Here is a 12,177-nt window from a genome sequence, read left to right as displayed (position 1 = left end):
ATGTGTATATATACCTATAAAAATCAGAATTGTGCAAACCATGGTACACTCTGACATTGTAAAGAAACAAAGGTTTGTAGAAGCAGGATAGGAAGGTCTTCCTCTCTAAAGGAAATGTTATTTTATACTGGGAATTTCAGGGGTTTTTTAAATTGAAAAAGCAGAGTTAAGTTGAAGGAATTGCTTCCAATTTTTTTTTTGATTGGCCTTAAGGGCTGAGAATTGGGACCATAGAAAATTATATCTGTTTTTAAATAGAAACAATCATTTTTATTTGTATTAAAATGGCATAAAAAGGCTTAGCTGAAATTTTCCAGCATAACTGAATTATGGCAAATAAATGGACATCTGACTGACCTGACTGTCTTAGCACTGAGTTTATACTTGATAACCAGTAAGAGAAGGTTCAGGAAGGGTAGCAGGAAATAAAATGTGAGGATAAGGAGTGCCCTCCTGGATCCAGTCCTTGTTTTGTTACCCTTCTCTGAATATTCTGACCCAGAGTTAAGTTGCTTTATAAAACCGGGTCAGACAGATAAACTCAATAGAAATAATTGTAAAACAGATATATATTTATTCAGAGAAATACTTGCATTTATGATGGTTGTTTCTGGATATTACACATCTGTTCATTCCTATAGGTGAGAAATTAATGGTTCCTCCATACCACTTCTATCACATGGATTAGAGCCATCGGAGATATGCGATGATCCCATGCTTTCTCTTAGACAAAGACATTCCAAACTGGCTAGTGTCCAGCAAGTCCTGCAATGCCCTTTAGAAATCCCTCCCACTAACCTACTAACATGATATAGCTGACTAGCTAAAACTACCTTACCCATAAGCCATCTCTTAGGGAGACAGCACTTAATCCAATAAATGCCAACATTCTAACATACAGACTTACGTGATCCAGAACCTGAACCTTCTTTAACTCCTTTATGCCCTTTTTTGTAACTGGCAACCTGAATTGCACACAGTATTTCAGATACAATCTTACATGCCTCTGGGGCCTGGTGTTTTATTTATTTGTTAAATTTATTTGCCGCTCATCTCATGGGGCTACTCTGGGTGGCTTTGTTGAAGATCAGTTTGTCAATAAAGCCTTATCACCCCTATATGGCTAATTTTATCTGATCCCCTTCCTGAGAATCGGGTGAGCCCCAGTTTTTCTCCTGTGAAGATAGAAAATAAAGTATTCATTGTTTCTCTACAATGTTTTTTAATCTTAGCACAAGAGCAAGGTCCAGTTCCTCATCTGAACCACACACAACTAGAATCAATATTTTAGTGCTATACAGGGTATTTCTATTCTGGTCGTCAGGCAATGCTTTTGTACCAATGCTTGGGTGCTAGCTTTCCATCATAATATAACATAGGAGAACAAAATCAGTTGCTATGAATTTACATAATTCTGATATCAATTGCACAAAGTCAGTATATGTTTTTAGGTATGGGAACTGCAATCTAATGAGAAACTGTCACTTTCTCAGATGAATACAACTTTTTCTAGGCTAGAGGTTGCCTGTGATTCTTGAGTAATGTATTGAAGGTCACCCTGAAAATCAGTGGGTGAGAACTAAAACATTTGATTATATATATATATATATATATATATATATATATATATATATATATATATATATATATATGTAGGTCTTTGGTTGTTCGGGTTTTCTCCCACATAAAATTGGAAGTATTTCCAATTTTACGTGGGAGAAAACCCGAACAACCAAAGACCTACATACAAATATATATATGTATATATACATTTAATAACACTTAAATGTATGTCTGAAGTACTGTATATTTAGTCATTTCTCCCACCCTATTATATTAAAAATTGCAACTGAATAATAAACTGAAAATCTATGGCTAAGATTTTACAGGGCAATGCGTGACCCTCATCTTGTGCCTTTCTGATCTATATATCTTGTTCAGCCAATTTAAATTTGGATGCTGCTTTTTGCAGGATTCATAGCTAGTTAAAAAAAGTACACTAAAGGCAGTACTACCTTTTTTAAAACTTCCAAAAAATCAAAACCCAATACGAGTGGGTTGAAATATTTATTTAAAAACTGAACACACACATGTAACTTATTATACAAAGAAAAATGTATTTAATACAATAATTAAAAGTTTTGTTGGAAAGAAAGGAGCTGGCTGCCTGGGTCAGTTGTTGGAGATTGGGCCCAAGGTAGCATTTTTTTGTCATTTAAGGAAAACTGTTCTAATGGAAGTTTATTCACTACCACCTGCTCAATTTAGGGAAAGTTTAAAAACAAAAGAGCAAGCACTGAGGAAGTCACTTTTCTAGCACAACAAAACTGTTCTTATCCAAGTCTCACATTAAATGACCTTAGTTTTCTTCCTTTTTATCTTTCACATGCAAGGCCAGTCAGCCTGAAAACCTGAGGTAGTTGGGGAGGGCACCAGACGTTGAAGGGACGTCCCTGGAAAGGCTGAGCAAGGGCATTTCAGCGCCATAGGAAATGCCTCATGTGCTGTGGCAACAGGATAGTACCTGATGTTTTGGAGTGAGGCAGACAGGCAGCTGATTGGCCTCATTCAAGCTGGCGGTGGGAGAAGTGCTATTTGGTATTTGGGCTGCCAGCTGTATGGCAAGGCGACCTGGGGCATAACAGGCACCAGTATTTGATAGGCTGGTTGGCCTACGCAGTGCTTTTAGGAAAAAAAACTTGAGGGGAAAAGAGAAGATAGGTGGAGAGACCCTTTGAGAAAGAAGAGAAGAAGCCCTGGGTCTTTTGCCACCTCCCCAAATGGCAGTGTGCAATAGATAAGCTTATCTGAGCTGGAGACAGAGTTAAGAGATTGGCAAAGAGTTAGATTTGCCAAAGGCCATGGCAGCTCATTCAGGAACCAAATTTATGAGCTTCTCTAGTTGAAGGCAAAGCAAAACAGCCTCTGGTCTCCATAAAATAGCTGACACTAGGCTCAGTAGCCTTCTCATGGCTTCTTCTATGTTGAACTTCCAAAAAAAAAAAAAAACCCAGGTCCCTTGGCAGCACCTGCTAAACATAAGCACCACTTCAGAGACATTTTAGGCAACACAAGTTAGCCAGATTATTCTACTTTGATCACATCCTGAAGGCCTCCAACCCTATGTCTGATATACATCAGCCAACTTGCAGAAATCAGTAGAGCAGCCCTACCCAAAACACCAGAAAGAAACATGGCTTCATGCCGATTGCCCCATCTGAGATATGGAGCAGACTTGATTAGATTGTTCCCTCACCATTCTTGCTTCATTTAGGAGACAGTATAGGTTTTGTTGTCATGTTTTTCTGTGGTCTGGCTGATAATAGTACTAGTCCACACAAGTATGATGGAAGTAAATAAAATGTTCTGTATCTGACAACCACTAAGACAGCTTTTACTAATCTAATGCCGGACTACAGATGTTCTTCACTCACAATTTCCTTTGGTATAACATTTTGCCTGATGCTGGTGGAAGAGCTTAGTCCTCAGGCCCTTCCCTATACAGCAAAAGCAAGACCGAAAGGAAATATCCAATGTATAGGCAACAGCATCTTTATTCTTCTTTCTTCTGCTTTTTCTTTCCTTAGAGCAGCGGTTCTCAACGTTTGTGTAACGGCGACCCCCGTCACACAAACGTTATGCGCATGTGCGGCGGCGCCCCCATGCGCGGCACGCATGCGCGGCGGCGCCCCCGGAGGGGAGAAAATGGCGGATCGCCGCCTTTGGCGACCCCCGAAAAATGGTCAATCGACCCCAAATGGGGTCGCGACCCATAGGTTGAGAACCGCTGCCTTAGAATCTCACAGTGATCATGAGGTGCCTGAGGCAGCTGTCATAGAAGGCAGTGGTATAGAAGGCAGTGGGAAACCACATCATGTATAAAACAATCCAGTTCACCTTCCAGGTGGCACAGCTGCCTAGTACTACTGGTCATTTGTTAGATGGTTGAAGGAAAACTAACAAGCTGTGCTGAGGTCATCCGGCTCTAGGCAGCTTCTGCTTTGCTCATGGAGTACAGGTGATCGAAAGGCCAACTGGCTGGTATGTGGACTAACAGCTGGTACCCCTAACAACTGTCAAATATGACGTCAGTTCCTTGGGCCCCTTCAGACTCCCTTCCCCACTAGCAATTCCTACTTCTAGATTCTCAGTTGTTTATTGCTGCTCAAAGCACAGTGAACTACCCTGAGGCAATGGACAGGGTTCCCCTTTGTTGGAGCAAGGCAGGATGGGGCAGCAGAATAAGAACAGAAAAGATCGCAGTTCCTGAGATGTGGCCGACCAGGTTATATAAACCCCTCTTCTGTAGAGGCTAAAGTGGCCCTCGGAGAGACGGGTACATTTATCTATCGGTATGGGTAGACTCAGACTTTTAACCATCATCCTGCCACCATCCTGGGTCTGAGAAAAGGCAAACAAAGAGAATGAGCAGCAAGATCAGCACTGTCCCTGGTCTGGTATAGAGCCAAAGTTAACAAATCAGAGGCTGTGCAAAATAAGGAAGTGACCTGGGAAGAGGAAATCCAACTCTGCAGAAATGCTGTAACACAGAGATGAATGTAGGATTTGTGTTTTATGGCTATGGCAGAGCAGTGCTATGGATGCTGTTGTGGCTAGGAAACTATTTTTCTTCCCCAAAGCTTTGCTGCTCTCTTCTTAGTCAACAGAGAACCCTGCAGGGCCAGCCCCAAGTATAAATGCATTGTTGATGAGCACAGGCTTTGTGGTATATTCAAATGAGTTCATCATTCGTATTCAGAAGTAATCACACCAACTGAAGGGTCTTCTCTGGCTGCTTTCTCAGAGATCCTAATCTGCACCTGAAGAACAAGAGGAACAATTATCATTTCAGTTTTATCAGAAAAGGGGAAAATCTTCACATAGGTTTCAACTCTCTTTGTGAGCTAAGGCAACTGAAATATTTATGGAAGGATTACAAACCTGAAAGGTGCAATTATAAGGGTGTGACTTGTACAGCTTCCCATGGACTGTAGTCCTGAAATCATTGTCTTTGTTTACGTGGGTAAAGAATCCTAGCACTGAGTCACAATCTACTTCAGTTATCCCCAGCCATAGTGTACACAAATAAAAGGTCTTATTTTATTTCATTTGTAGGCCAAGTTCAAAGACGCAGTGCCCATTCTCGTTAACTTATTCCTTGTTAGAGTCTTGGACTTACAGATATATCAGATTGGAATGAATTGCTTCTGGATCACTGTGTCATCTCAAAGTGTTCTAGTTCAAAGAATTTAAGGGACAGATGCCAATGATGTTCCTTTTCCTCTTAATTTCCAAAATACCAGAGAAGGTAAGAATTGGCATTGCAACTGAACAATAAAACTTGTGGCTGAAGCAATAAATGAACTCTAGTTTCTGGAGCCCAAAATTCAATACATGAGCTTGTAAATCACCTATTTGGAGAGACATTTAACAGGCTTTACTTACCATTCTCATCCCAACCCTCAGCTACGCCTCCCAGCTCATAATGCTTTTTACGGAGCTCACCCAGGCGCTGGCGTTCCTTCTGCAGTTGGCTTTCCAGTTCCAAGACTCGGACCTAGCAGGAAAGATATTAGTTTTCATAGCACCAGGCCCTTTTCTGACCCTTTCCTATACTATCATCTTGTCTCTTCTCCAATTGGCCAAGCATTCTTCCTTCTCTATTACTTGCCCATTTTACCTGAGAGTCCATTTCTTGGCGTTTGATCTGTGTTAGTGTCATGTCAGAGAAGTCCATGCTATCTGTAGGGGAATATCTCACTATTATTCTCATTAAAAGGTGCCGCTCCCCAGCCCTACCCTCAATTGGTTGAGATTTCTTGCCACATAGCTGGCAAGCATTATTGTGCCAATGGACCACAGGCCACTGGATGAATATGAAAGGTAGCTATATTCAGAGAGAGCCAGAGGCCTTTTAACACTCACCCTTATAAAATTACTTCTCAAGAAAGGAAAGGGACTTTTGTTATCCACCTGTGCGCTGAAGAAAATTACCTTTCTCCTGTATTTGTGATTTTCCTGACTTAGTGGAAGCCACTACTCTGGCTGTTGCCTGATTGACTCCTCGAGAGGCAATCTGAAGCTTGCTCAGATTTACACTGTCTTTGTCTGCTTTTACCTGTGAGATCAAATGGGAGATTCAGATAATTTTTTCCAGGTGGGAAATAACAATTTATATGAAACAAATGTGATTAAAAAAATAGACATTCCACAATATGTGCCTTCGCAGAAACTTTGAAATCTATTTTTTTTAAAAAGACAAAGCTCCTGAAGACAAACAGGAGAGACAGGGAGGTACTGAAAACAACATTCAATAATTAATCATAAGCATATGGGGTGATACTATGGCAACACCATTATCTAAAACAAAATGACCAAAAAAGTGCTTCTGTCCATCCCAATTTGTCTTATTTTTTGTCTGTCTGTTTGTCTCTCTGTCTGTCTATCTATCCATCTATCCCAAATTCCATATTTTCAAGATACTGAAATTGTGTTTTCAGAAAACTATTATAATTTTTGTTCAACAATCTTCTTTAATTTTGGCAACATCCAGAACACGTGGATTTTTATTCCCAGAATATCTCAGTCATTATAACCATTAATGGAAGTAGACTAGTCCATAGAAAATGGTAACAGCAGGGAATCCTTCCAATGATTGGCATGGAGCTATGAAACCATAAGCCAAGAAAGCATCGGAACCAAACTTTCTCTATTTTGAGGGAGCACAGATCCATTCACCTCTGCAATTTGTTTCTGACAATAGGTAAAAAGTAATGGAATCGCTTCCAGACTAAAAGTCCTTCTTTGATGTTCAAGAAACAATTCCTTTACCTAGTAAAAACTCATTACTTTGAATAGTCATTAATTAATCCTCTAGCACTGAATTTCTCTGTGAAAAAGCCTACCTTTGAAGCAGCAACAAGCTGAGCTGTGCTTGCTGCAATTTCATGTGAACAAACCATGAGTTCTTCAAACTTCCCGTTCCCTTGAACTACAAGGTCAGCAGCATCTCTATGGAGACAAATGCAATGAACACTGAATCCTTTTCTTCCACTCTTCTAGCCGTGACTCAAAGCAACACTGCACAGATGTTTGTCCATAACTTGAACGGTAACATGACAATGCCACAATTGGCTGAGGCCATGCTGCAGAAACTTACACCATCACAGTTGCTCCCCAGCCTACAGCCTTGGAAGCAGAAATCAGGCCCTCTGTCCAACGGGAATTTCTGGCATAGAATTCTTTGGGGGATGCTGCTCCCTGCAGAAGAAAAGGAACCACATCTAAGTGTTATAAGTAAAATATATCGAGGCAACCAGTTTAATGGCTAAGGAGCTGGGCTAGAAACCAGGAGACTGTCCTCCCTTAGACAAGTACTTTGGGCTTCTCTGAGCTCCAACCATCTCACATGGATGATGTTGTGGGGAAAGTAGAAATATTTTTATGTATGCCACCTTGTGTTGACCAAATAGAAGACGGATAAAAATCTAATATAAATTAAAATATTAATACTTAAGTCTGCTATAATAAATCTTATTACAAAATTCAATAAATAAATGAACAGCAGGAGGCTTCATTAGCTCTGTCATTCAGTGAGATTAGTATGTTTACCTTTAATCGGCACTACCATGATTGCTGGTATATTTTTTCATAAAAATAAGTTGTGGTGACAGTAGAGCAGGTGTTACAAGACTACTACAGACTCACCCTTCCGCTCTCCACAATGTCTTGTTGGAGGTCCTTGGAAGCCAACACCAAAACTTGGATGGCCTGCATTAAGTCTGTGCAGGACCCCAAAATTCTGCAAGATACAAAACCAATGGTAACAGGAGAAGACAGACTTCAGTTCAAATGGAGTAATCCTACTGTAGGATTCCCAAAAGCATTTTTCTGATGTTTTTGGCAGAGCTTAATCTCTTTAGTAATGCAATTAAATACTTCAACTAGGCTTGTCTTTCCCTTCTACAATTGTGTATCCTAAAAAATGTAATTGATAAAACTGCATGTGTGAGTAGGAAATGAGCTTGTTGTTGTTAATTGCGAAGTCGTGTCCGACCCATTGCAACCCCATGGACAATGTTCCTCCAGGTCTTCCTGTCCTCTACCATCTTCTGGAGTCCATTTAAGTTCACACCTACTGCTTCAGTGACTCCATCCAGCTATCTCATTCTCTGTCGTCCCGTTCTTCTATTGCCCTCAATCTTTCCCAGCATTAGACTCTTCTCCAGTGAGTCCTTTCTTCTCATTAGGTGGCCAAAGCACTTGAGTTTCAGCTTCAGGATCTGGCCTTCTAAAGAGCAGTCAGGGTTGATCTCTTCTAGGACTGACCAGTTTGAATGCCTTGCAGTCCAAGGGACTCGCAAGAGTTTTCTCCAGGAAATGAGCTACTGATGTTTTTAAAAAATCTCTGCTTTAACCCATGGGAATTCTGCATTAGTCCTTCTCTCCTATTTTGAGAGATTCAAAAATGCTAGGGTGGGGGTTGGGGAAGGGGGGTTTTGTTGTGTAATGTTTAGTTTTTTCTTTGTATATGTTGTTTTTTGTTTTTGTATTGTTTTGTTCTTTTTTGTAAAACTTATAAAACTTTTTAATAAAAAAATAAAAAAAAAGGCTAGGAGTTTGGAGAAGGAGATAAACACAGCTGCTGTTTGTTTGACTTTTCCTTGGTGTCCCAATGCGAATAATGAGAGGGAGGTTGCAAGGGCATATGTGGGCCTGCAATCCATTAGACAAGCACAGGAATAAGAGATGCTAAATGGACAAAGCAATTCAGCCCAGTTTTCAAATACTGTAAATGCCATGTGGGGAAAAATGCATGGCAGATGTTGTCATGCTCCCTCTCCCTCATAATTTCCTCAACATGTAAACTCACCAGGTTCAAACTTCTTTATAAGCAGCAGGAGGAACCTAATATCTGAAGACATCAGTGCCAGCCTTTAATACCAACCTCTCATTGACCTCAAACTTGACTCCTCTGTCCCCTGCTCGTGATTTATTCAGCATTTCCTGGGGAGGGATGGGGTCAGAGTTCAGATTAACACATCCAATATCTCAAACAGCAATGGGAAACCATTTCCACTTAAATCTTAACCCCAGAACCTATTCTTCCAAGACATGGAACTGCAAATAAACTCTAATTTCTCAATCTGAAAATTCTTTCTAAAGTAATTTCACATGAGGGGGTGGGGCAGAGCGAGAATCTAACATTTCTGCATCTCACCTCAATCCTGGCAGCTGCTGTCTCAACGGCTGCTGCCGTTGCTGCCATCTCTTCATCAACCAGATCTCCCAGTTTCTCTTCCTCAACATCCAGGCCTTTGGGCCGCAGTTCCTGCAGATTGAAAGATAATACACTCCTTTTCCCTTGTTCCTCCTGTCTTCACATGAATCTTCTCCTGTAGCAAAAGAGGAGCTCAAAACTCCCCAAAGAGAGATTTCTCTTCAGTGGATAATATAGTACATTGATGGCGAACCTTTTAGAGACTGAGTGCCCAAACTGCAACCCAAACCCACTTATGCATCATTGAGTGCCGGGTGGGTGTGGCCCATTGGGTAGGCATGGTCAATTGGGTGGGCATGGCTGCGGTGGTAATGGACTAAAAAGTTCAATCAATCAATTCCAACTTTGCAAGATCTTTTTTTTCCCACAAGAAGTTGAAATTGACTGATTGAACCTTTTTTTTTTTTTTTTGCACATGGCGGCGGAGGCCTAAAGTGAAAAAGTTTTATAAAACCCAGCTGAAGGCCTAGGACTGGAGTGATGGCGCAGGTGCCCACAGAGAGGGCTCTGAGTGCCCCCTCTGGCACCCGTGCCATAGGTTCGCCACAACTGATATAGTAGACTCACTGATCTGGATAGCTACCCCTGGATCAGACAAGGAATCCTGCTTCTTATCCTTCCTTATGCCATGGGGTATCCCACCTGTCCAATTGCAGTCATCTGGTTGAGACAATTCCTGACAGCAGTGCAGTCAGCACTTTCCAAAGTAGCTTTATCTTTCAGCATTCCCAGGTAGTGCAAGGTCTCATTCCCACATTGCTTGCTGGTCTCCAACAGCACTGGAAGCATGCAAAGAAAGAATTAATCTCACATGTATGACCTAAAAGATTCTTACAGCTCTTCTCCCCCAGATATACATAGATATGGATGTGTGTAAACATGTAAACATGCAATCAGCAAGTATGTGTGTATATCTGTGTATCTATGATGATTCTGGCTAGCACACAGTGAATCATTTCTGATATACAATTAAAAACACAACATCTGGAAGAACAACCACTCAAAAACAATAGAACACACAGGACCCACCATTCAAGGCCTAAGAAAGAAGCCATGTTTTCAGAATTCTTTTGAACATGGGGGCCAGATGTATCTCAAAAGAGATGTCCCAGAGGGCAGGTAATGTGACAGAGAAGGTATGTTTTCCAGGTTCCATCAGGCACCACTGCTTAATGGAAAGAACCTGAAGCATGCCAATTCTACCCAGTTTTACAGGCCTGGAAGAAACAATGGAAGACAGATAGCCCCTTAACTAATCAGGCCCTCTGCCATGTATACTCACAATCAGCGGATTCCATGGGGGCCCTGTGCGATGTGGCACTAGCCTGCAGAATGGCATCACCAATCAGGTGAGCAAAAAGAGGCACACATGATAACAAACTGCTCACATCTAGAAGCAAAAAGACAGCACCCAAATTAAGGGAATGTTAACAAAATCCTGAATGTTTTGAACCAAAATGGACAAGGGTGAAACACATGAAGTCTGCTTAGGCTCACCAAGGTTTTTTTTAATGCCACATGAAAGACACAGTGATGTATGCTTTTTTCCATCTTTCATTTTCAAAATGTTACAGGCAAGGGAGTCCAGCAATTCAGGAATGCTTTAATAGTATATGCTGTCAGGGCTTTCTATCTGCATGCTTGATATGTACACTGGCTGTTCAACTGGTGTAGTTAAGAATGTCTCACCTGACTGGTCAGAAAGGTATTGGCTGCATGCTTCCTGTAGCCGCTCCACACATTCAGAAGCTGCACGAGTCCTTGATAAAAGGTAATCTATGCAACAACAGAAGTATGCATTACATAATCTCTTCTAAGAAGTACAACTTGAAGCACAATTTGATGTGATACATATACACAACTATATCCATTTTTAAATTAGACATTTTAGTAGGGAAGGAAACAGCAACTGGTTTTACACATCATTTTAACCCTGCCTGCTAACCTGCAGAGCTTGTGCTACTGATATGAGTGGGGTCTTCAAGTTGATTGAGAGCATCCTGTACCATCTGTTCAGCCTCTTTCACGGCACACTGAAGGAGTACAAACTGTTTGTCCAGGAGCTCCTGCTGAAGAGCCTGTGTGTTGCCTTCCTAAGAGCAAAGGAAGAGTCACAGTGATGCAAAGTATCAGTGAACCAGGTACTGTGTATCTTCTGTTGGGATGGCTTGCAAATTAAATGGATTGTGGTTGGTGAGGCTCATAGAAGATATAAAATTGTATAATTGCATTTAAAATAATATGGAATGGAATGCCCATTCCATTCACTTCACAACAGGAAACAGGACTAAAATATTGGTGCATTTCAAAACTAAGGCTCAATTAGTCAGAAAAATCACTAAAATGATAGAATGTTGAAGAGAACTTCGGAATAAATAAATCTGTGTCCTTGACCATCTTCTCTGCTGGGTCTGGAAAGAATCTAAAATCCCAAATGAGAAGAGGCTGAGAACATTTCAGATCTTCCATGGTCTGACAGAAAGTTGGTTCTGGACTCTCTCGGTAACATACTATCCATGTAATCACAGCCAACTTACTGTTTCCCCCAAGCAGTTCTGCAACTCCTGGATTGTCTTACTGCTGTATTCTTTTTCTTTTTCAAGTGTAGCCTTTAGCTGCTCTACTTCTGCTTCCAAAGCTGCCATCTGCTGATCACGCTGAGCCACAGTCTCAGTGAGAATATCCTTCTCTTGCTTCAGGGCAGCCAGTTGAGTGGTGTGCTCTGTTTCAGACTAGATAGGCAAGGGAGGAGAGTGGAGGAGAAGTGGAATCTTCTTTTCCCTTTGAGTATACCGGTTCCAAAGAAAGCATACAAAATGGCAGCCAGAACCCCAGGGATGCCACTGGCTATTTGTGTTTGGTCCTCTCTCTTTAACTGAGTCATCTAATTTTCTATT

The 12,177-nt window shown here is 41.1% G+C and overlaps 1 protein-coding gene across 6 annotated transcripts in view; it reads right to left on the bottom strand.

Annotated features, from left to right (window-relative positions):
- Positions 1 to 3,671: 3,671 nt before the first annotated feature.
- HIP1 (huntingtin interacting protein 1) overlaps positions 3,672 to 12,177 on the bottom strand; it is a 75,452-nt gene continuing 66,946 nt past the window's right edge. For 5 of the 6 annotated variants that reach the window (XM_039346194.1, XM_039346198.1, XM_039346196.1 and 2 more), the window contains exons 18-31: positions 11,818 to 12,012; positions 11,226 to 11,373; positions 10,970 to 11,056; positions 10,563 to 10,670; positions 9,923 to 10,059; positions 9,221 to 9,331; positions 8,948 to 9,006; positions 7,708 to 7,801; positions 7,160 to 7,260; positions 6,906 to 7,011; positions 5,995 to 6,118; positions 5,681 to 5,742; positions 5,446 to 5,557; positions 3,672 to 4,820 (exon numbers count right to left, since the gene is read on the bottom strand). In XM_039346194.1, the coding sequence (XP_039202128.1) occupies positions 4,810 to 4,820; positions 5,446 to 5,557; positions 5,681 to 5,742; positions 5,995 to 6,118; positions 6,906 to 7,011; positions 7,160 to 7,260; positions 7,708 to 7,801; positions 8,948 to 9,006; positions 9,221 to 9,331; positions 9,923 to 10,059; positions 10,563 to 10,670; positions 10,970 to 11,056; positions 11,226 to 11,373; positions 11,818 to 12,012 (1,455 nt within the window). In that variant the 3' untranslated portion in view covers positions 3,672 to 4,809. The remainder of the gene's footprint in view (positions 4,821 to 5,445; positions 5,558 to 5,680; positions 5,743 to 5,994; positions 6,119 to 6,905; positions 7,012 to 7,159; positions 7,261 to 7,707; positions 7,802 to 8,947; positions 9,007 to 9,220; positions 9,332 to 9,922; positions 10,060 to 10,562; positions 10,671 to 10,969; positions 11,057 to 11,225; positions 11,374 to 11,817; positions 12,013 to 12,177) is intronic. The other variant, XR_005557035.1, reaches the window with a different exon arrangement.

This window comes from Crotalus tigris, unplaced genomic scaffold (assembly GCF_016545835.1).
Source record: "Crotalus tigris isolate CLP2741 ecotype Arizona unplaced genomic scaffold, ASM1654583v1 scf7180000017987.690289119674:8195010, whole genome shotgun sequence".
NCBI classification, from domain to species: Eukaryota; Metazoa; Chordata; class Lepidosauria; order Squamata; family Viperidae; genus Crotalus; species Crotalus tigris.
The sequence above is the reverse complement of the archived record's forward strand: the minus strand, read 5'-3'. Positions and strand labels throughout refer to the sequence as shown.